Source organism: Polistes canadensis, unplaced genomic scaffold, assembly GCF_001313835.1.
Source record: "Polistes canadensis isolate GaletaPanama2010 unplaced genomic scaffold, ASM131383v1 scaffold_36, whole genome shotgun sequence".
Taxonomy (NCBI): domain Eukaryota; kingdom Metazoa; phylum Arthropoda; class Insecta; order Hymenoptera; family Vespidae; genus Polistes; species Polistes canadensis.
The window spans coordinates 393,183-415,483 of NW_014569583.1; the positions used below are offsets into that span (position 1 = coordinate 393,183).

General features: G+C 33.7%; 2 protein-coding genes across 8 annotated transcripts in view; one reads left to right on the forward strand and one right to left on the reverse strand.

The window, feature by feature from the left end:
* The window catches only part of LOC106784484 (synapsin), a 33,184-nt gene that overhangs the window by 6,982 nt on the left and 3,901 nt on the right, over positions 1-22,301 (forward strand). The window lies entirely within an intron of this gene.
* Positions 646-21,364, reverse strand: LOC106784485 (metalloproteinase inhibitor 1). Of its 6 annotated transcripts, XM_014744079.1 has the most exons (6): positions 21,258-21,364; positions 20,739-20,847; positions 3,235-3,361; positions 3,044-3,126; positions 2,554-2,787; positions 646-2,066 (listed from the first exon to the last, which is right to left on the reverse strand). In XM_014744079.1, exons 3-6 carry the CDS (start codon positions 3,359-3,361, stop codon positions 1,845-1,847), a joined length of 666 nt encoding a protein of 221 aa, XP_014599565.1. In that variant the 5' UTR covers positions 20,739-20,847; positions 21,258-21,364; the 3' UTR covers positions 646-1,844. The 6 variants fall into 6 exon arrangements, with proteins under 6 accessions (XP_014599565.1, XP_014599564.1, XP_014599563.1 ...); XM_014744078.1 differs by lacking the exon at positions 21,258-21,364 and having other exon boundaries at positions 20,739-21,087; XM_014744077.1 differs by lacking the exons at positions 20,739-20,847; positions 21,258-21,364 and adding an exon at positions 12,438-12,747.

Sequence of the window (22,301 nt, forward strand, 5' to 3'; positions counted from 1 at the left end):
GCGTATACGTTTAATATATATCGCATATCTCGTTACGTTTCTTCGATTAATCGTAAAAAACGATTTAATACTTAAAAACGTAAACTGTAATTACAAAATCGCTTTACGAAATGCAAATTATATTTAATAATATATATATACGTTTTAATATTTTGTACTAAATTTCAAACCCACGTGGGATACGGGGGTTTCTCGCCACTATCAACGAAAACGACGAGTCCGAGTGTTACACAAGACTCTTAAAAATCTACTGTGTTACATCTCTTTTCTTTTAAATTCTACATTTTAATATTATCATCGTATATAACGCGAATATCAGCATACATCGATAAACGGTGGGTAATTTCTCTCACGGATTCAAATTACGATATTTTTCAATGAATTAAAAACGTGAGTACCAAAAAGAATTTAATAAATAACAATATTAATAATATTAATATTATATAAATAAAATAAAAACGATACGTTACGATCGTCGAATGACATTACAAAAAAAAAAAAAGAAATAAAAAATAAAAGAACGAATCATAATTTTGTTCGTTCGAATCGAAATAGAAATGCGCTTTGAAACCAAAAAAAAAAACAAAAAAAAAAAAAGAGTTGACTAAAAACTACCGCTTAGTATTACGTGCAAGAACAAAATAACTTATACGGATTTACAATATACATTAAGTGCTAAGATTAACGGGGCGGGGGGGGATAAGGGGAGAGAGGAAAAGAAAAAATTAGAGAGTGAGGGAAAGAAAAATTATATACAATCTTCGGAGGAGGAGGAGAAGGAGGAGGAAGAGGGGGCGAAAGCGCAAAATAATTTTCTTCCGCAATAGAAAATTTCCTTTCTATACAATCTGTTCTCCTATCTCTATTTCCGATTCGGGAAAATGAATGATCTCACGCACGGTTGAGTAAACGTTCGATCGATCAACGTTACCCCAACCTTCGCAACCCCCAACTGTTCACCCTTGGATACTACGAAGTTTTACCAACTGACCGTTGACAATCAAATTATTAATAACTTAATAAACGATAAATTTTATATACCGCTGACATCGAATACCACGAACGATCGATAATCTTTAATCGTTTCCTATAAGATCGCGATTGTAACAAATAACTTCTTTCTCTAGAATCTTTTATAGATTTATCCTACATTATAGAATACTATTATCATATATATATATTTATATATGATATACTTTATGCACTAAATATACTTATCTTTTTTCTTTATTTTTCCTACAAATGATTTCGACAAATATTAGAAACATGTTTCGATACTTTTAGCAATGGTATTTTGTGTGTGTGTGTGTGTGTGTGTTCAAAATATGTTCGTATAGAAATCTAGTAATGCAAATTCTCGTCTCTAAATAAGAAAATGATTGTAAACATGACGCATGAAAACCCGACACACGGAAGTTTCTCTCATTCGATATCGATTAATGAGAAAAAACAAAATAAAAAAAAATATAAAAAAAAATCGATATCGCTGAGAAGAACGAGACGAAAAAAAAGAACTGGGATTACTTTTTTTTTTTTTTCTTCTCTTTTCATCACACTAGTTTATCGATCAGGTTAGTTGATAGTATTTTCTACCATATCGAGTCTATTCAAGTTTTCAGTTTTCGACGATTTCCAAGAGCAATTCACGATGTCAATTAGAAATTACGGTATGTCGGCGGATTGGTCGATTTCCAATATCGGCAAACATTCGTAATATCTTTTTCTTTTTTTTTCTATTTTGCGCGAGTAAAAGTAAAAAGGAAGAGAAGATTAGAGAAAAGAGAGAAAGAGAGGGTGGGAGGGAGGAGATATAAGGAAGGAAAGAAGGAAAAATAAACATTTCGTTAAGGTTCCTTTAATCTCTCCTGTTCGCGTTTCCGTTGATATTCCTTGATGCACTTTTTGTATGGCACCGAAGGTGTCCAGGAACAACCATTAGGTCCTTTCTTGCATACACCATATTTTTCTTGACAATCCTGCGGACCTGGTGAACTTTCCCATAGACAATGCTTTCCACCGGTCGATTCCAATACCGCACCTTTTCGCCACCACGGCGTGAAGGATATCTATAATTAATGTAATAAATAAATTATTAGATATATAATCGCGTGAAATGATTTTTTTCATCGATTGTTAAAAAAAGTAATATAAAAGAAACCAAAATTATTTTGTTGAAGGCATCATCGTTTTTGAAATATTTTGAAATTATATTAAAAGAACGAATTAAATATTACAATATAGTATTGGTAATATTTTGCAACAATCTCATTTATCAATATTCATTCGAAAAGGATAAAAGAAATGTTGTTTATTCGTTTATTTATATAATTTTTATGAATTTTTAAAGTAATGTGTTTTTCGAAAGGATTGAAATTGAACATATTATATTTATATAGATAGTCAAACATAAATTTGATGATAACTGTTTGCTCGAAATTATTTTTCGACAGCAAGTATAATACTTCCTATGACAAACATCGAATGGGAATAGTTTTTTGAGTATACAGTAGTATATTTTTTTTTTTTTTTTAACAAAAAAAATATTGTATTTACCTCGCAAACGCATCCATGATGATAAAGCAATCTGAGTCCTTTTCGTTGTCCGACTGGTACTTCGGACAAAGGAATGGCAAGATCGCAAATAGATATTAATGCTCTTCCTTCCCTTACAAATCCACTGACGACGTAAGTTTTTCCTTCAAATAAATGCATTACACCGCAAAGTGAACTGTAACCGGGCGTGGTAAGGATGTTCTCTCTCAAGGCAATTTCTGCTTTTGGAGTTGCCTAGATAAAAATAGAACAAATATTTTATTACAATTTTATTAGGTGATTACCTATTAAAAAGTACGCACTTTTTTGTCCATATATAGATATATATCGTTTAGAAAAATTTACGTTTAGTTTTTTATTAACGCATTACGCATAATTGCTGATCAATCATACTAACATTTGTTTCTAATGATATAATTACCGAATGGTCTGGAATAAAATATGTTATAATCGTTATGATACGCGCGATATTCAATTGGTTTTTACAAACCTTGAAAATTCTGTTAATCTTCACTTTATAATCCAGCCTTTCGTCGTTAATTTGAACGATCAATTTTATCCTTACGACTGCAACTGCATAAAAACAGATATACGATAATATCGCGCTTAAATAATATTATTACATCATTTCGTATTTAAATTTGTTTTTTTTTATTTAAAAAGACAAAATGGTTATATTACCAAAGTCTGCCCTGCAAAACTGTGTTTGAGGATGCGCTTTCATGCAGCTACACGCCGTTGCACTTTGCAACGTTGTTAGGTATAATAAACCTAACAGTAGGTATGTACAGTAGGACGTTCGCCACATCTGTAAAGTAAATACACAATACAAATAAAACCTTCCTACTACTACTATTACTACTACTGCAACTACTACAACTACTACTTCTGAAACGTGAAACAAGGAAAATTTGCAACGGTTCGTAAAGTTTCACGGTTTCTTGGTAAACTCAAATTTATATATTTTATGTCTATCTATTATTTCCCTAGGGTCTCTTAAAACTAACTGTTGTTCGTGATAAATGAACTTTTTATTGTATTCCACCGACTCAATTTCGTCATTTTCCTAAAGTTGTTACCTCGAAAATGTAAACTGAAACGACTTTTGATCAATATACGAGACGATTCTTTCTCTCGTAAGATTTAAACGTTCGGAGAAAATGATTATTATAGATATTACGTGCATCTCTCTTTCTGTCAGAGAATAATGAGTCGGAATTTTGTCCTGTTCGGTATTTAAGTATTACGGAAGCTGTGTTAATCCGACCTAGTTTATCGATGGCAGCTGTACCATGATCTAAACATAGCTGTAAAACGGTAACCAAAGTCGAACACGGTCTAGAAATTCTCAGAGCTGTGCCGAAAGATTCTATCGATGATGCATCTACTTATTTCTCTCTTTTACACACACTATATAGAGAACCACTAACCGACCGAAAATAAACTTTCTAGGGACACAACCACCACCAACACCACCACCTTGAAAGAATATAACAAAACACATAAAAACTAGCTCGGAAAAAAAGCTTCTTTTCCCCTCTCGACTAAATCTTGATTACCCTTTGGGCTTTATCAAACGTGTTCTATTAACTAAATATGTCTATGATGATGAATTATTCATATCTTACTACTAACTACTACGTCATTGAATTTTTATTCAACAGCCCCAACGGTGATATATTTTCTTTAAATAATGTTCATTTGAATTTAACGATAACGAACTTCAGAAACGTAACTCTCGTTGAATAGATAGGCCAAGTATATAATACATAAGTCTATATACATACACACATATATACATATTGTCGAGTAATAACGAACGATCCTTGAAAGTTTAGATGGTCCAACTAACCAACCAACCAACCAACTAGTAATGCCAAAGTACTTTCATTCGAACTCGTTGGAATAAATTGAAATTACCGTTGCACACCCGCATCTGCTATGCATCGACGTAAATCTTAAACAATACGCCGTGTACATTAAATGGAACTGCATGTATTATTAAGGTACCGAGATCAGCAACTCTTGGATATATTACTGTTCAAAGCTCACTAACCACCGTGACGTCTCGTGCAAGTAAAGGGGAGAAAGAAACAAAATGAAACAGAGAGAGATAGAGAGAGAGAGAGAAGCAAGCCAGACATATAAGTGCTTCTTCCGTATGCGGGAACATGTCTCGCCTCCGTCCCTCTCACTTACTCTGTATCTGTATACGGACATGCTGACCCGTTTTGCGCACCCAGCAATCATCGTTTAACATGCGTTTATACCAAATTTATTCCCTCTCGTCGTCGAGCTTCTCTCGCTACGACAGAACCAATAAACTTTTACGGACTCTCGTCCGAGATATCGAATTTTTCTTTCTTTATCTCTATCTTTCTCTTTCTCTTTCTTGTTCTCGTTCTCTTTCTATCTTTTATTTCTCTTCCCTAGTTTGAGAATTTATCGAACCGGCCTTTGAACACCCACCCATCGCAATTTCTATCCAACGAGAAGAATTTTCTTCCACTTGTTTTTCTTTTATTATTTGTTCAATATGAAATTACGATTCTATTCGAGTAAGGGGGAAACAAACAAAAGTGTACTTTTTTATTTTTATAGAGAAAGTTTTACTTTTTCATTAATTTAATGGTACAATCTTTTTGAAAATGTCTAAACTATATATATATCAAGACACAAGAGAACAGAAAACAAATATTTAATTTATTATTTATTATATAAACAGAGAGATTCATTAATCTTTTTTAATTTCGAAGAGAAGTTCATAATTATTTGCGATACCTAAAGTAAAATGTTTCTTTTCTCGAATAGTAACCACCTATATTCGAATCAATATAACATAGTTAAAAATTTATGAGTACAACCACGATTAAGGTTAAACTCGGTATAATTAATTTCGAAAAGAAAATTTTACAAAATTGGAAGGATTTACGCGTTAAATTGCAATCTCAAAAGCGAGATCATCTCGCGGCACGTTTTATAAACCGTAACACACGCACACGCACACACACACATACTCTGGTTTCGTTTTAAATGCGTGAAATTATGCATTCGATTATGATGTCAAGGTAAAGGGAGATGTTATCGCGAGCCCGCTTTTAAACGAAATAAATCCATGAAACGTGCGACGAATTGCGTCGTTGCTGTTCGAGACGACAACGCGAGTAATAAAATAAAATGAAATGAAATAAAATAAAAAAATTATAAAAAAAAAAATAAAAAGAAAAATAATAAAAGAAAGAAATGGGAACACTTTGATAAGCGATAGATGGTTTACAAAGCCGACAATGTCAGCCGATCTTTCTGGTATCTCTGTCATAATTATTATTCTTATTAAATGTTGCTACAAAAAAGAAACAAAAAAAAAAGAACAAAAAAGTGCTGTAATAAAAAACTAAAGAAGATAATCAGCGTGAAAGGACGAATGTGATCATCAGCACTCTAACCATAGATCATCATGATTAGCATGATGATGATGATGATGATGATGATGCACACGAAGTGCATCTCGTAAAGATGAATAAAACGTGCGAATATTTTTGTCGGTATCATCATCGTCATCGTTCTTCGACATATATTTTACCATGCGTGGGTGGATGTCAAACCTACCATAAATTCTTTTCGCATACGTCAATCATCTTCCTTACTACAATACTATGGTGTCATCCTTCTTCTTCTTCTTCTTCTTCTTCTTCTTCTTCTTCTTCTTCTTCTTCTTCTTCTTCTCGTGTATATATATTTCATATTTTTAAAGAATATTACAATAAATAGAGAAAAGAAAAGAATAAGAGAATGACAGAAATAAAAAGAAAATAGTTTGAAGTATGTACAAAGTTTCGATCAATGTAGATTGGGCAAAGTAATTTATGACCAATAATTCTTGTCCATGGTTAGAGATTTGCGATCGAGTAGATTTAAATAACCATGCAAGGCTGTATCAATTAACCTTAAACTCAGAATGGGATTATACCATGAGACAAGGAGAGGACTGATGTAAAAGAAGAGAGGTGTATAGAAAGAAACAGAGAAAGAGGGAGAGGGAGAGGGGGATATGGGGGAGGGCGGCGGAGAGAAGAGGGTAAAGGAAGGGAGAAGGTTGTTAAGCATAAATACGCGGCCGTGTATTCTCGCGTTTCACGGTAAATTTATGATAATCTTAGTGCAAATGTGAGCGAGGCAACTTGGAATATGATCATGCATATTATCTTCTACTAAGCGTCTAGATTTCGCTCTTGAGAAACGATTAAGTATTCAATGCTAACCGCGGAAACTTGTGTTTGCGAATCGTAGATTACATACTTGATCAAGTTATTTTCGTTTCATTAGAATCTTATAGACTAGATTTAGAATTTTCTTACGAGAGATTCTTAGATTATTCGCGATAATAATTGTAATAATATAATACTATATCCCACGTTGAGAGAGTAACATTTGAAAAGTAACAATTTGTTGAATTCCTTTTTTTTTTTTGTATTTTTTACACTTACATCGATCACACATCCGACTAATATTTTTTTATTCTTTTCTTGTTTTTTAACGAACGAAACGAAAGATGAGAATCGATGGACCTTGGGTAAAAGTATCGCGTTGCGATATGCAAACCAAGCGCATATATTTTGGTTTTTTTCTTTTTTCTTTTGTTTTCCTTTATCACGAAATGCACCTTTTTGCGAAAACATTTAACTTATTCGAACGCGATGAATTCAAAAGGTTGATACGAATTCTACGATTTAAATAGATATCTTGGAAATATAAGTTCGAGATGAAAAATTAAATATATTCGCGAGTTTGTTTGAAAAATGTTCCTATTTGAAATTATCACGATCGATTAGTTAATTATACACGGAGGGTAGGTTTTTTAACGATGTAGAATTTATACCATTAGTCTAATTGCAATTATTCGGTTTCATTTCTTCCCCCCCCCCCAGCCCTCCGAAAGTCGATAATATAACGAGCGTGAAAAATAAACTTTAATCTAATTTCGTAAAATGCTTCGTAATCCGATTCTGTTGTTTGGGAATAAAAATAGAGAAAGAAAGAGGTAAAGAGAGAAAGAGGAGAAAAAAAAAGATTGAGGGTGGGTGAGAACGATCGGACATTTGCAAAAGGAGATAATTGTGTATAGGAAACCATTCGTGCATGGAATCACGAATGTATATAACAATTTTTCATATATAATCCATCTTTTCATTCAAGTCAGTTTCACAGGATCAATTTAACACAACTTGATCGAACTATTATATGCTGCACCATTCTCTGTTATTACTTTAAGCCCAAACGTTGACGCTATCACACAATTTGACTTTTTTTTTTATATTTACATAATCCTATTGAATGGATCAAATTTGACAGATCCTTTACAATCGACACACACACATTGTTAAAAGCCATTGTAATATTAGGAACCTTAAAAAAAAAAAAGAAACAAAATAGCTTATACAATCGACAAATCCTATTCTCCCAATCCGTACCCTCCTACATTCTCTATACCCTCATATTTTTCCATAGTCGAATAAAATAGAAAGAAAGGAAAAAAAAAAATAAGAAAAATATTTTCTCGTACGAGAGCTCACATTTTTTCCCAACGATTTATCACCTCTTATCTGAAAAAAAACTCTTTAATTTGGAAGTAACCGAAATACCGGCATGGGGAAGAGGGAGGGGGACACGTCATGCTCGAATTCGAAATCGAAAACGTCGAGGATCCTTTCTTTCTTATTTTATTATTAATTCCGATTTAACGTAAATTAAACGAAAGTTATCCAATCTTCGAATCGATTAGATAAAAATTATTATACGATCGACGTCGAAATTAATTATAGTGAACACGGGCATATTGCTCGTGTGTGGTTCCGTTTGTTAGAATTCGATAGGGGTATGCTTTCGAAATTGTAGGTTTAACTCAAACTGGGATGCGACTCGCTGATCACTATATTCATCCACAGAGCAAATTAGCTAGGTTCTTATTTCAATTAACATGTCTTCTACCTTTAGTAATCATTTTATTTGAACTTTTTATATTCAACAGAGAGAACATGTCTTTGGATAGAAGAGAAAAGAAAACTATAGAGAGAGAGAGAGACAGAGAGAGAAAACGAAGGACCAATCGCGTCGTATTTATCGTTGTTGCCCTTGCCGTGCCACGAACGTTCGGAAGATTTATGCACGCCTTGCAACCAAGGGAGCAACCATCGATCCTTTCTTTTGGCATTGTGCCGACTGTTACTACGCTCGTATCTCACGAAATCGTGTTTCCTTTTAACGTCTTCTAAGCAAATCGTTTCTATTCGTCGAACGCCAAACATGGCTTGACATTAAACTTTCCCTTTTCGTGTTCTATTACTTTTCTTTATTTTTTTTTTCCTTTTTTACTTTTTTTCTCTCTCTCCCTTTTACAACGTCGATCGTGATCTTTGTAATCTTTTATTCGATTTCTTCCTCCCACCCAATAGATCCTCGATTGTAACATTTATCGTTCATTTCGCTACGCAATTATTCGTTTAAATTGTTGATTTGTTTAATAAACAATTAAATTTATTATTTTTTAATTAATAACACAATAATTAGGAATAATTTGTAAAATTCAAGATCGAAATTAATGTTGAATATATTTTGAATACGGTTTCGTTGTTGTTAAACAATTTCAAAGAATAATTATAAAAATTCGATTGAACAAACATAAAGCAATAATTAATGCTTTAATAAAGTGCACGATAATAAGAAAGATTCGCATAAAGCATAATCATAATTGCATCGCTCAAGAATAAACGACAGACCAATAGGCGTATCAGTTATACAGCTAGTAATTATCAATCCCGCAGACTAAATAGCATTTAGAAGAGATTATCAAAAGCATTTGCAATCTCGCGACAGTGACAAGACATTTTTTCTAAGAATATTCTTTAATATGCTAACAGAGGAATATAAAATATAATACATATGCATGTGATGTGTGCACAATTCTTAAACCAATTATGAGTCAGAGGTTATTCTTATTAATCGTTTAAACAACACATTTGATACCTTATATGGGAAGATTCGTTTGATAAATCAAAACCTTATCAGTCCCCGGAAAACGATTATTAACAAAGTCAATATTTTCTTTATTAATCTTCGCTTCCGCGGAAACGCTAAGTTTTATCTATCGCCTTAAAAAAAAAAAAAATAGATTAGAAACCGCAACAAGGTAGAAAAGGTTAGACCAGACCCAACCACCCCCTCCCCTCTTCCGCCACTCCAGACGAACCACATAGAGATCATTGTGAAATTGCTATTATGACGTCATAAGATAAGACGAGAGTCCACGAATCAGTGTCATGCAGCTGGATTACGTAACAGAAATCTATGCTAAATTGTCGTAGATATAATATATTATAATCAATGGCTAACTCTTGGCTTGAGCAATATCTCTCTAAACGAATATTCTTTATCTTTAAAAATATAAATTAACGATTTTAAAGGGATTTATTATAAATCCCTTTTACGATTACAATCGTATTCGGCGTTAATTGTTGAAAATAATTTTGATTAATGTGTGAACGTTGAAATAACACTGCTATTAATAATCTTGCATATTATTATTATTATTATTATTATTATTATTAATTGGAGTTAATAATTCTAAAATTCATTGTTACAAATATGAAATCCCACCGAATGTTCTCGTCCCTGCGCAAAATCATTTCATTCATGACCCTCAGTACTTTATTTCGTTAAGATCTATTTGAATATTTTTGTCCCCCTTTACGTTTTGGTCTTACCAATAGTCTTTTCCCATTAGGGGTCTATCACTTGAATTAGTATTTTTATTCACACACATACACGTCACGTACGTGACCTGTCCATCTTAATCGACACAAATAATCGTAATGTTACATTTTTAATAAATCAATCGATACCGCAACGCAATCATTCATTTTCCTTATTTATGATTGGCGTACAACAATATTATAATATTCGTTTAATCGAATTTATTTTATTAATGATTCAAAATAAATGATAAATAGAAACTCGTGTGTAGAAATTATTCATAAAAATTGTTAAATATCGGCATATTGAATTATATAATTAATACGGTGCACACACAAACACATATACAGCCAGCACCGACGTTTTAAGATGTAATGATAGTGTATTCGAAAAAAAAAAAAAAACCGAAATGATACCGTAGAAAGAACTCAAAAGCTAACGCATATCTTTGTTTTCGATCTTTCCAAAGCATATCTGATTAAAATGACTTGTGTTATATTATTTATTAAAATGCCATTGATATATTACAAGGGTAGTAAAAATATTGAGTTTTACTTATAAAAAACGAAGACAAGAACTAAGGGCAGGCAGATGCTAAACGAAGACAGGTGTTAATTACATGTTCGATTGATCACCATAAATTTAATACTCCCGAGTGATCGAACCGACACAACAACCCATGTGTCTGTCGGAAAAAAAAACTTCTTATACACATATTATATTCATTAATGGTGCTGAAGCAAAAAAGAAAAAGAAAAAAAAGACAAAAAAAAACATAAAAGAAAATATTTAAACATCGCACGTAAATTGAATGTGGTCGAAAGTGTCGTGAAACGACCGATATATTATAACGGATATGATATACGAAAGCATCAAAAATATACACGCTCAAAGATAAACGAGAAAGCTTTTTTTTTTTTTTTTTTTTAATCCCATGCAAGGTGTCCGTCTCCGGTTTTAAATAAATTTTTAATTCACTCCGTTTCTCTCAACGTGTTTTCTTACACAAAACTTGTTTAACCATTCTCTTGTATTAATTACAAACTTAATAAGAGCCTAAATAGATTACTCGCGTAGACGAGTATAAAAAAATAGTTTTAACGTTTAGATTACATTATTATTGTGAACATGAAAAAAATTAATTTTGTTTTCTTTCCTTCACTTTTTCTTTTTTTCTTTTTAGTAATTTTATTAATCCATATCGCAAAAAATTGTTGAACAACTTGTCGTAGTTCGAGAAGGCTTACAAATTGTTAGTGTAGGTTAATATAATACATAACTCACTTAATGGTCTATTATGTACCGGGGAAAGAATCTATTACGAGAAGCACGAATGTCTCCGTATAGTTAACGTCCTTTTCACACGTTTTAAAGCATACACTTCTACCGTTCTTAAACGACCATAAATACTTTTGTTTTTCTATATATTGGAACTAATATACGTTATTTTCTTTTTCTTCTTCTTAAAATTTACAATTAGAACAAACAATATTTGCCAATGAGATTCTTACGAAAACGATCATTGTTTCGAAATTGCCGTCTCGTTATATTTTTAAACAAATATGTTTTGTCTTCTTTCACCTCCCCTCATCTATTTAACACGACGAGTAAATTCGATTATTATTCGAGACGAGACGAGATTCACGCATAATGTTAGATACACGAATAAGTAAGTAACCGTGTTAATCGTTGGCAAGGTGAAAATTATTATCGTCTAAAGTTAGATAAAAATTATTATCACTAAGAAACTCACAACACCATCTCAAGTTGACAAACTCGTCTTCTTGCAACGTGCCTTACCACGTAAATAGGTATATAAACGCATACATATATACATGTTACTTGTCAGATATTTTTCAAACAAAGTATAAACGTTCGATATAATATTGGTAAGAGAGAAAAATGGTACGAGTAAACATCACTATCGGGATCGTTCGATTAAAAAAAAAAAACTGGTTTATTATTATTATTATCATTGTTATTTCTTTTTAATTTAAAAATAAAAAAAAGAAAGAAAAGTATATGAAAATAACAAACACAAAGAATAAAAAGAAGAAGAAAAAAAAAAGTATTCGAATCAAAGGAAAAGAACGTAAGATAAATGATTGGTGTGTCTCCGATCGAAAAGAACTAACCTTCAACTGAAATGTCAGCAGCAAAAAATATCTTCTCCTTGCACTACGTAGATCTCTTTTTATTTTTTTTGTATCCTCTATCTCTCTCTCTCTCTCTCTCTCTCTCGAATAATAATAATAAAATAAAATCAAAATAAAATCAAAATAAAATCTGCGTTAAACCGGATCGTGGAATATGTGGTTCGATGCAAGAAGAAAAAAAGAAGAAAAAATATAGAAAGAAAATAAAAGAAAAGAAAAATGGACCGGAGCGCAGGTGGGTAGCTTCTAAGACGCGGTTCAAAGCAAGACTGCCCCAGTTCCATCGTATTACCGCTATTATATTCCGCAGCAGCATCCGTACATGCGTGTAACGCAGAAGCAAGCAAGCAAGCAAGCAAGCAAGCAAGCAGGCAAGCAAGCAGGCAGGCAAGCAGAGGCACGCAACACCAGCCAAGAGCTGCTCGTCGGAATCTCTGAGCTCATATGCCATTTGCAGAGGCGGTCGTAAGTACAAAATCGTCGAGGACCGTATATGCCATACAAACGAACGAACGAACACACGCACAAGCGTGCCTTCCTTCTTTCCTTCCTTCCTGACTTCAATCCTTTTTTTTCTTTTCTCTTTCTATTCAACCACCTACTATTCCTTTAAATGTGCATCCAATGAATAATAGTAGCAAAAGAAGATGTTTTACGTTGCACACGTTGCTGCACTTTTTTATTTCTCTTCTTTCTTTCTTTCTTTCAGTCTTTTTTTTTCCTTCCCCAGTTCGATAATTAATCAGGAATAAAAATTGGTATTTAAACGTAAACGAGATAACGTGCCTTTGACGTTAACTCGATCGATCTTTCAAAATTCGTCGATGACTCACTCACTCACTCAGCTCGCCCGTTCGCGATACTTTTGGATATTTTTGAGAATGCATCGTTGGATACAAAATAAAAAATACGAAACACACACACACACAGACACATATTTGTCAACTGACGTATATGCAGCCAGGTTATTTTTCGATTTCTTTCGGGTTTTTATTATTATAATATTATATAGAGAGAGATTCTTTTTTTTTTTTGGTTAAAAGTAATGCGCTAATAAAATAAATTGAAAATAAATACATACATATACATATATATACGCGTATCTCTACGACGATTAATTTAGCAACGTTTCATTTTCTAATCTAGCCACTTCTAAACACGAATCTAGGTCGCGCAAGCACGGATCGCAGCAATCTTGATTGGAATCGCCGACAAGTTTGAGCGATGACGGAAAGTCGTCATAGTACTTTTACAAGAGTACCATTATTCGCACGAAATATAATAATAATAATCGCAAATAAGGAAGAAGAGGAAATTATGTTTACTACTTTACTATATAAAAGAAACTTTTTTTAGAGTGCTTTAGAAAAAGCGTTGACACCTTTGCATATATATATATATGTATATGTATATATATACCCGTGTCTCGAGTTCTTCCAAACGATTCTTTTTCTTCGTTTTCTCTTCGTTTCTAAAGAGACATTCGAGTAGTATGTTTGTCGAATGAATTTTCATTTGAATTCCGTCCTGGCAATCAGTTGTGCAAACAACGAACAAAGTATTTTAACTTTTAAAAACGGACGACTCAATTCTTTACCGCGGTTATGTCGCGATATGGATTTAACAAAAAAAGAAAAATACTTTCCTTTGATTCATCTATACTTAAAGTGTTTTATGAAATACTTACGTATAGATATTTGGTTTCTACGTATTGCGAATTAGAAAAAGGTTTTTTTTTTTTTTTTTTTTTTTTTAACGACATTCTCGTTATTCGAAAGTATCCTGTTAGAACAATAGTTGATTCCTAGTAAGATTTCATTTATCAGAATCAAAACTAATCGCAATTTATTATTACCTAGAATAATTCTTATTATAAGAAATAACGTTTCTGTTTTATATTTTCTTCTTTTAATTAATCTATATTAGATAATGTTAACTTAAATGTTAACTAAAAATAAAATTCATTAAAAATACAATAATGGTTAAAACTGTTACGTGCTTTAAACGCAAGAACGAGTTATAAATAAATAGCGCGCGTTGTGGAACGAAAACGGAAATAGATCTCTTGCTCTAGGCATTTTCACACGGAATCGTCGAAATAAGAATAAAAGATACACCATCGAAATAGCACGCGTGATTTCTTAGTATTAGTTCATGTTGACTCTGTTTTTGCGTCTAAATATATATATCGAATGGGAAGAAAGTTTTCCCGCGACACCGTGACGACAACGACGACGACGACGACGACGATGAATACGAAGAATGCTCGAATTTCACTTTAGATTCACGGCCGAATTCTACATAGATCATTTCTCACGTAACTAGAGAAAACTAAACACTCTAGGTGTTTTTAGTCGATCGGGCTTAAATGAAAATCATTTTTAGATTCGGGAAACGGGTCGTTTGCTAAACGTGTTTTCTATTAAAAACGAACGTTTCACGGATGCAAATCAAATACATACACGCACACGTACACGTACACGTACACGTAGACGCACACATGCACGACGACGATTCATGCCTAGTGAAAAATAAGAGATGAGATCATTTTCGCGCGTCATGCAAATCCACATGAATTCGATGCTCGCGATTTATACAGATTGTTGCCGACCATACTATCTAAAAGAAAAAAGAAAAAAAAATACTTACTTTACTTGAATCAATATTTTATTATCTCGGCTGCGATTATATTTTTCTTTTTTTTTTTTCTACCAATTTTTACCAATTCTCTCCTCATAACGATTATTCTACGCAACAGGTACTTTTACTGTTAACGTTTATTCACTCTTCTAACAACGTACAAAGAGGATGACGTATTATTAATTTTCGTTTTTTATCATTTTCTTTCCCCCTTCTCTTTTCTTTTTGTTTTTTTTTGTTTTTATTTTTATTATACAAAGTATATTTTTGCAAAAGTATTTTTACGCGCTTATCACGATTCTCGTTCAGCGGTGAATGAAATTGTTGGCTGCTGAGTCACGCGTAGTAGAGAGAAACACGTAATACATATACATATACATATACACGTACAAACACACACAGCCACACAGAGTTAGCCCGCGAAAGAACGCGGCAGACGTCGTCGTTTTAAAAGAACGCGCGTGCGATGTATATAAAAAGATCAACGAGAATCGCGAGTTAAGGGATTCTACGTATTTTATAACTAATATCACGAAGGTCCCTCATACGAAACTATTTCAGGAATTCTTGTTTGGTTCTTGTGTGCAGGTATAAACGATTTTTCATTTCTAACGTAATCAATTACAATTTTTAATACGATTCGTTATCATTGATATTATTTATTAGAATTCTTATGAACGATATTTTTCCATAAAAATATAATATGACAAAACGAAATAAATTATAAATATGACATATTATATATCTTATTTTTTGTTTTCATTATCAGGTTTTATCGTTCGATATATAAAGATTATCATTATAAATAATAGGACACAATAAATGATTATTATTGTTTTGATATACGAATATGTATGAACATATTACATTGGAATGCGAATAGAAACGAATTCCATTGTATATTCAGTCGGTGCGTAGAGATTTTCACGAAATCGAGCTATCGTATATAAATGATAATACGAATGTCAACCACCGTATAAATTGCATGACTAGAACGGATAGTCTGGTATATTCGTGATGATGTAACGGGCAAAACCGCAAAGACCACACCCCGCCACTGACGAAGCCACGTGCTATTTCGTAAGCTAGCAGAGACTTTTAGGCAAGGCCGTAGTGTATAATAAGTTCGTGCCCTGCATAAGTAATATACGATCGTACAAACGTACGTGCATTTGTAAGAAAAATCTTTATAGTGTGAGGAAGAAGAAGAAGAGAAAATCATATGTTAGTTTATTCGTGACTTTAATAAATAGGGTGAATGATGATTCATCGTTCTTCCAGAAAATCCTATAAGATTATGTATGCAGGTATAACACCCATAGTCATCGTCCTCGTTACCCTAACTGTCCTATCATTCCGAGTCAAATGCACACCTTCCCTATATTATCATTTAATTTCCTCCTTTTTGGTTTTATTTTATCGCGTTCTCGCTTCTTATCATCGATTCCGTAGCATTAAGAAACACGGAAAACAAGAATTTATTGAAATTTCTAGTAATTATGCAAATTAGATCGGTACGTGTGTGGTTTAGCAGCTCATTTATTAGACCATAATTAACATTATCCCGATATATTTCGCTTCCTATTAAATTTATTTAACTGAATCTTAGTTATTGGATTTTATATAATATCCTTGAATATCAGATAGATGAATGAACGAACGAATAGATAGATGGATAGATAGATAAATGAAGGTGTAGAATAAATAAAAGGTAAAAACAACAAAAAATAACGTCCAAAGTATACTGACGTGTACTGTGTCGAATTCAAATTATACTAATTAAGTACAGCACGCTAACTCCGTAACAACATTCCGTAACTCTCGACCGCAGACAACGTCAGATGTGCAAGAAGATGTTCCCCTGCGGTTGCAACTAATTTACATCTGTCACTTTACGAGACTTTTTTTCGAATCCTAGAAAAACTCTTTCTCTCTCTCTTTCTCTCTCTCATTTTATTTTCTTTTATTCGCGAATCTTATTGTTTGCATTGTTTCTTTTATTTTCTTCGTGTTGTTTTTTTTTCTTTTTTTTTAATATTGATCGAAGACGATACTACAAACCGTTGAATAGATAAAATAGTAAAAAGGATCTGTGCGGTTGTGCGTTGTGTATTGGTACTAAATGTAAATTAGCATGCTCTACGGCACGAATATCGTTAATGTCAAAAGAAACCGCACAACGGCTGTGCTTTGTGATTTAAAGTATACATTTCTTTTAACTCCTCTCTCACCGCCCACCATCTTTCGTTTCAAACTAACGCTTTTGATTCTATCTTTCGAGATTAAATAGCATCACTCTCTCTCTTTCTCTCTCTCTCTCTCTCTTTTAGTAGTGAATGATAATTAGCTACTACCTATGAGACGTTTATTAAAACGTTCGAGAAATAAATTAGATTTTCAAGGCCAATCGCTAATTTCTTCTGGTTTTTTTTTTCCCCTTCTTTTTTTCCTTTTTTCACGTATATCATCATATCAAGCGTTAATCCATTCCTTCGGACAATTTGATGGATGATTTATATCGTAAACGGGAAATGATTGGCAGATTCGATTCCTGATTATCTGAGAACACGTACGCTAAGTATAATAAATATCTACCGGTGACTTCTCAACACTCTCGTAAGGAGAGTCTTCTTGTACCAAGAAAAGGTGATCGTTGTGTTTAAAAAACACGTGACAAGTTTTATACATATTTCTCAATGGAACAAAATCATTTTTTAAATCTCAAATTACGTTTACAACGTAGGCGGTGTTGGATTCCAAAAGGGGGTAAGAAGAAGACAGACAGACGGTCATTGAAAGAAATCTTTTTCAAAAGCGTAGAAAACGTGTTACTCGAATGAAAATAAATATTGATGAAGAAAAATCATAGAATTTATTTATTTATCGTTTAAAACCATGCTATTGCTTGCAATTGCTGTTCTGTAGCTGCTGTTGCAACGAATGCTTGAACGATAAACCGTTACAACTCGGCTATTCGCGACTTTAATCTTGGCTGAAGTAGAAGACATTGCCCGTTTTGTCTAGGTACTAGAGTAGTATTCCTCGAAAGGAAATAAACTTTCGTAAAGAGAGTTAAAGAAAGAGAAAAAGAGGAAAGGTACATAAGACAGGCGAAATATGCGAAGGTACAGCTTTACGTGGTGCACACATCAAACGAATGTACATACACGTGTTGTACCTACGTAGACACGAATATATCTGGGAATAAATGTGTGTGTGTGTGTGTGTGTGTTAGTGGAGGCCGGCTGGTTGGCGCCACTCGGCCCGCCACATATATCGAAGTAACGCGTAATAAATGTAATATTATACACGTCTCTGATATAGCAACACACGTACCAGACAAGGTATTGTAAAAAGATGAATTATAATATCACCTTTCGATCGTAAGCCCCCACCCACCCGGGCCCCTCGCTCACCCCTCGTCGTTAATTTCGACGATCGGGTGAAAAATATATAAGAATGAAGTAAAAGAGAACGAAGGAGTCGCGAACAAAAAAATTGGTGTTTTACCCTACGTGCCACTCAAGTAAAGGTATAATTTAACGAGAGAAACGGGGGAGAGAGAGAGAGAAGAGGGGAAAAAATTGTGAGAGAGAATCAGCCGATATATACAAGGTATTCCACCTTCCACCTTTCAAAGTCGATAGGAGAACGACGTCGATAGATAACGGAGAAACTGGAGCGGTTACTTGGATCGAGCAAAAGTGATAATAAACCGCGAGAGCAACGGAGACGTGGAGAAAGACAGCTCGCGAAGTTCTGAGTCATCGGTGCATAAAGCGGAAAATAAGAGGTTGAAGTGTCAATGGTTTCGATACGAGAGTTGGATGATAACCAATACCATCGAGTGAGTCCAGGTCGTTGAAATTGGGACGTTCGAATGATCCGAAAGAAAGAATCAAGAGGAAACAAAATTTATCACGACGAATTTCAACACGTTGCAGAAAAATACGATAGAAAAAGGAGAGACTTCAGAAAAAGAAAAAAAAAAAAAGAAAAATGAATAAGCGTAAGGAAACGGTGATAAGTTGAATGGAAAGGTGCTAATTATCTCGAAATTCTCGATATTGTTAGTCAACCGACGATGCAGTTTTGATATATATATATATATATATACATATATACGTACGTACACGTATGCAAATGGCATGAAGCGCGAATCGAGCGCAATGTTATTTCGGATGTCGCGCGCAAACGTTGCCAAGAAAATACTCTTGCGACGACACGTTCACGTGGGAGAAACGATCTCATACGCATACGTTCCTCTACACAACGATCCAATTTCGTGTATAACACACTCGTGCATACATATATATATATATATTGCTAAGCGTACATATTTTCCAACATTCCTAAAGAAACCTAATGATCTTATTTTTCGCTTAATAAAATGCTAATGAAAAATCACGACTAACGAGGCCGCACGGTGGATCGTTAACGAGAACCAAAAACAAGAAAAAACATATAGTCATCTTTTAATTTACTTCATTGACTTTTCTTTTACTATAATATCCTGAAGAAACTTTCGTTGTTATGAATTATCGAACACAAATTGGTGGTCGGTGTGTACATAGCCATTACGCAGGATATTTCCTTAAACGTATTAATGACAGTTTTGCCAAGTATAGCAAGCGATTAGGCTGTCTCTTGGTGGTTTAATTTGCATTTAACGTTTCAAAGGTATCTAGGGCTACCAGATTCCAAGGATACTCCTCTCGTCGTTTTAAACAAATCGATCTTCGAGAAACTCGCGCGTGTAAAGATATTTTTTTTTTTATATTTTTTCTTTTAATAATCTATTTTTTTTGTTTTGTTTATAACAGTATATCGCGTTTAAATAGAACTCTATTTCAAGTTCACGATTGAAATCATATGCACGTATAGAATAAGAGAAAGATTTTTAATAGATATTCGATAAGCAAAAAATGATTTGATAAGATATCGATAAAAGAAAAAGCAAAATGCAATCTCTTGTATTATTTTATTGTAACAGATACAGGCACGCAATATTGAAACTTTGTAGTCAGTTATTGAAGTCAGATAGAAGCAGATCGATAATCGTTATTCGATAAACTCTGTGGTCAAGTTTATTTACCGATGATATCATCGATAATACTCGGTGACGCGATTCTATGGAAAATGTTAATTCTATCGCTAATATAGTTCACGATTAACGATAAAAGAAAATTCATCGATTCCTTTATAATATCGAATCGCGATTATTTCATCCGTATACATACATATAAATATTTATTCACAATATTTACTTATCATCAATGAGAAATTGGAAAGAGATTTATATACTTCAATATACATATATTTTCCCATTTGATCTTTCATTGAAATTATTTTAAAATCAATATATCCTAAGATAAACTTTGAATTATTTTTAACACTACGATAAATATAATAATTTTTCTTTTATCGCGATCAAAAGATATTAAATATAAGAAAAAAAAAAACAAAAAGAAATTTTATATGAAAATAAGATAAAGGAAGAAAAAAAGATTGACGATATTATGGGGGACGAATGACGACGCGTTGTTTGCAACAGGATTTATTAACGTATGTATGTAATACATGCACATATCCTAGTAGCATGTGGAAAATCATGTAACCAAGAGAGAACGATATAGATACCTTTCTCCGTGACCCCTTAACGAGTAGAAGAGTCCTTCCGCTAGCGGCTTTTTCTTCTCTTCGGTGTTTATTTGCGCGCGACCTTTCTCTCTTTTCGTCCCAGCTTGACCTTAAAGAGAGAAGCCACGCTGAATTATCCGTCCGCGTATACCAAAAATACGCGGGCTCGCTTTTGGCCCACCACCCTCTCCCTCCCTCTCGCTTAGGGTTGAATAAATTAATACGTATGATGATTTCCGAGAGAACAGGAGGTAGTACTAGGAGTAACCAGATATACGATGAAGAGATTCTGTTTTTGTTTTTTTTTTAATTTAAAATCACGTTTTATTAACGAGTATCAAAAGGATTGATAAACAACAACAACCAACAACAACAACATAGTCCTTTCACCACGTTTTAATATTTCAAATATCGAGATTATGAAAAAGAGAGTGAGAGAGAGAGAGAGAGAGAGAGAGAGAGAGAAAGGGGAAAAAGAAAAAGAGAGCTAAACGAAAATCGTGAACAAATAAACAATACCAATATTCGATTAATAAATAACGCGTCTGAAATAGTAGCACACTTTCTTCTCGTTTTAAAGTCACGCACCGAAAAAGATAAATAGATAGATAGATAGATAGATATATGGAGAAAGATAAGGATAGAAAAAGAAATGACAAATAGATATATAAACAAGAAAAACTAAGGAAAGTATATATTCGTTAAATAAATCCTTTTTCACGTGTTTTATATTATTATACCGGCAAAAAAAAATGTAATCACAAGTAATACGAACGAACGAACCTTTCGCGCGCGAGCTTCGAAAAGCAATGCAAGCACGAACGACACGAGAGACTCTCCTTCCTTCCTACGTTCTTACGTCGTTCCCGGCACGCTCGATCTCTATCTCACTCTCTCATTCCCTCTCTCGTGCCTTCTCCTTCTATTTCTCTGTCTCACTTACTCACTCTCTCACTCTCTCACTCTTTCTTTCTCGGTTCTTCGGACTAACTCGATCTTTCTTCCTCTCTAACGTAAGCGCCTATAGTCATCTCGATTCCTTTCGCTGTCTCTCTTTCACCTATCAAGTATCTCGATCAGTCTTTCTCTTTCTGTCCCCCACTCTACTGACCATCCATAACTGTTCCGGTCTCTTTCCAGTCTTCTTATTTCTATCACTCTCTCTCTCTCTCTCTCTCTCTTTCTCTTTTGCTGCCTCTTCCCCTTGCACCTCGTTCCCCTTCACGTCTTGTCGCACCTTCAGGCGACTTACCTCCTCTTTGTAATCAAAAATCCAACTCTCTCCTTTTCTCCTTCGTAGATTGGATTATCCGTCTCTCACCGAGTTATTTGTCTTTACACTCTATCTCTTTTTCTCTCTTGCTGGCCCTTTGAAAACCTCCCACGCATTCTCTTTTACAGTCCTTCTTCTCGTACCTCAATATCTTCTCTCTCTCTCTTTTTCTCTCTTTTTTCTCTCTCAATTTCTCTCTCTTTCTCTGTTGTATCCTCCCTCGATTTCTCTCGTTCTTTCGTCATTCTGTCGTTCGGTTCTTCCTATCACGAGAACCGACACGCGTCCAC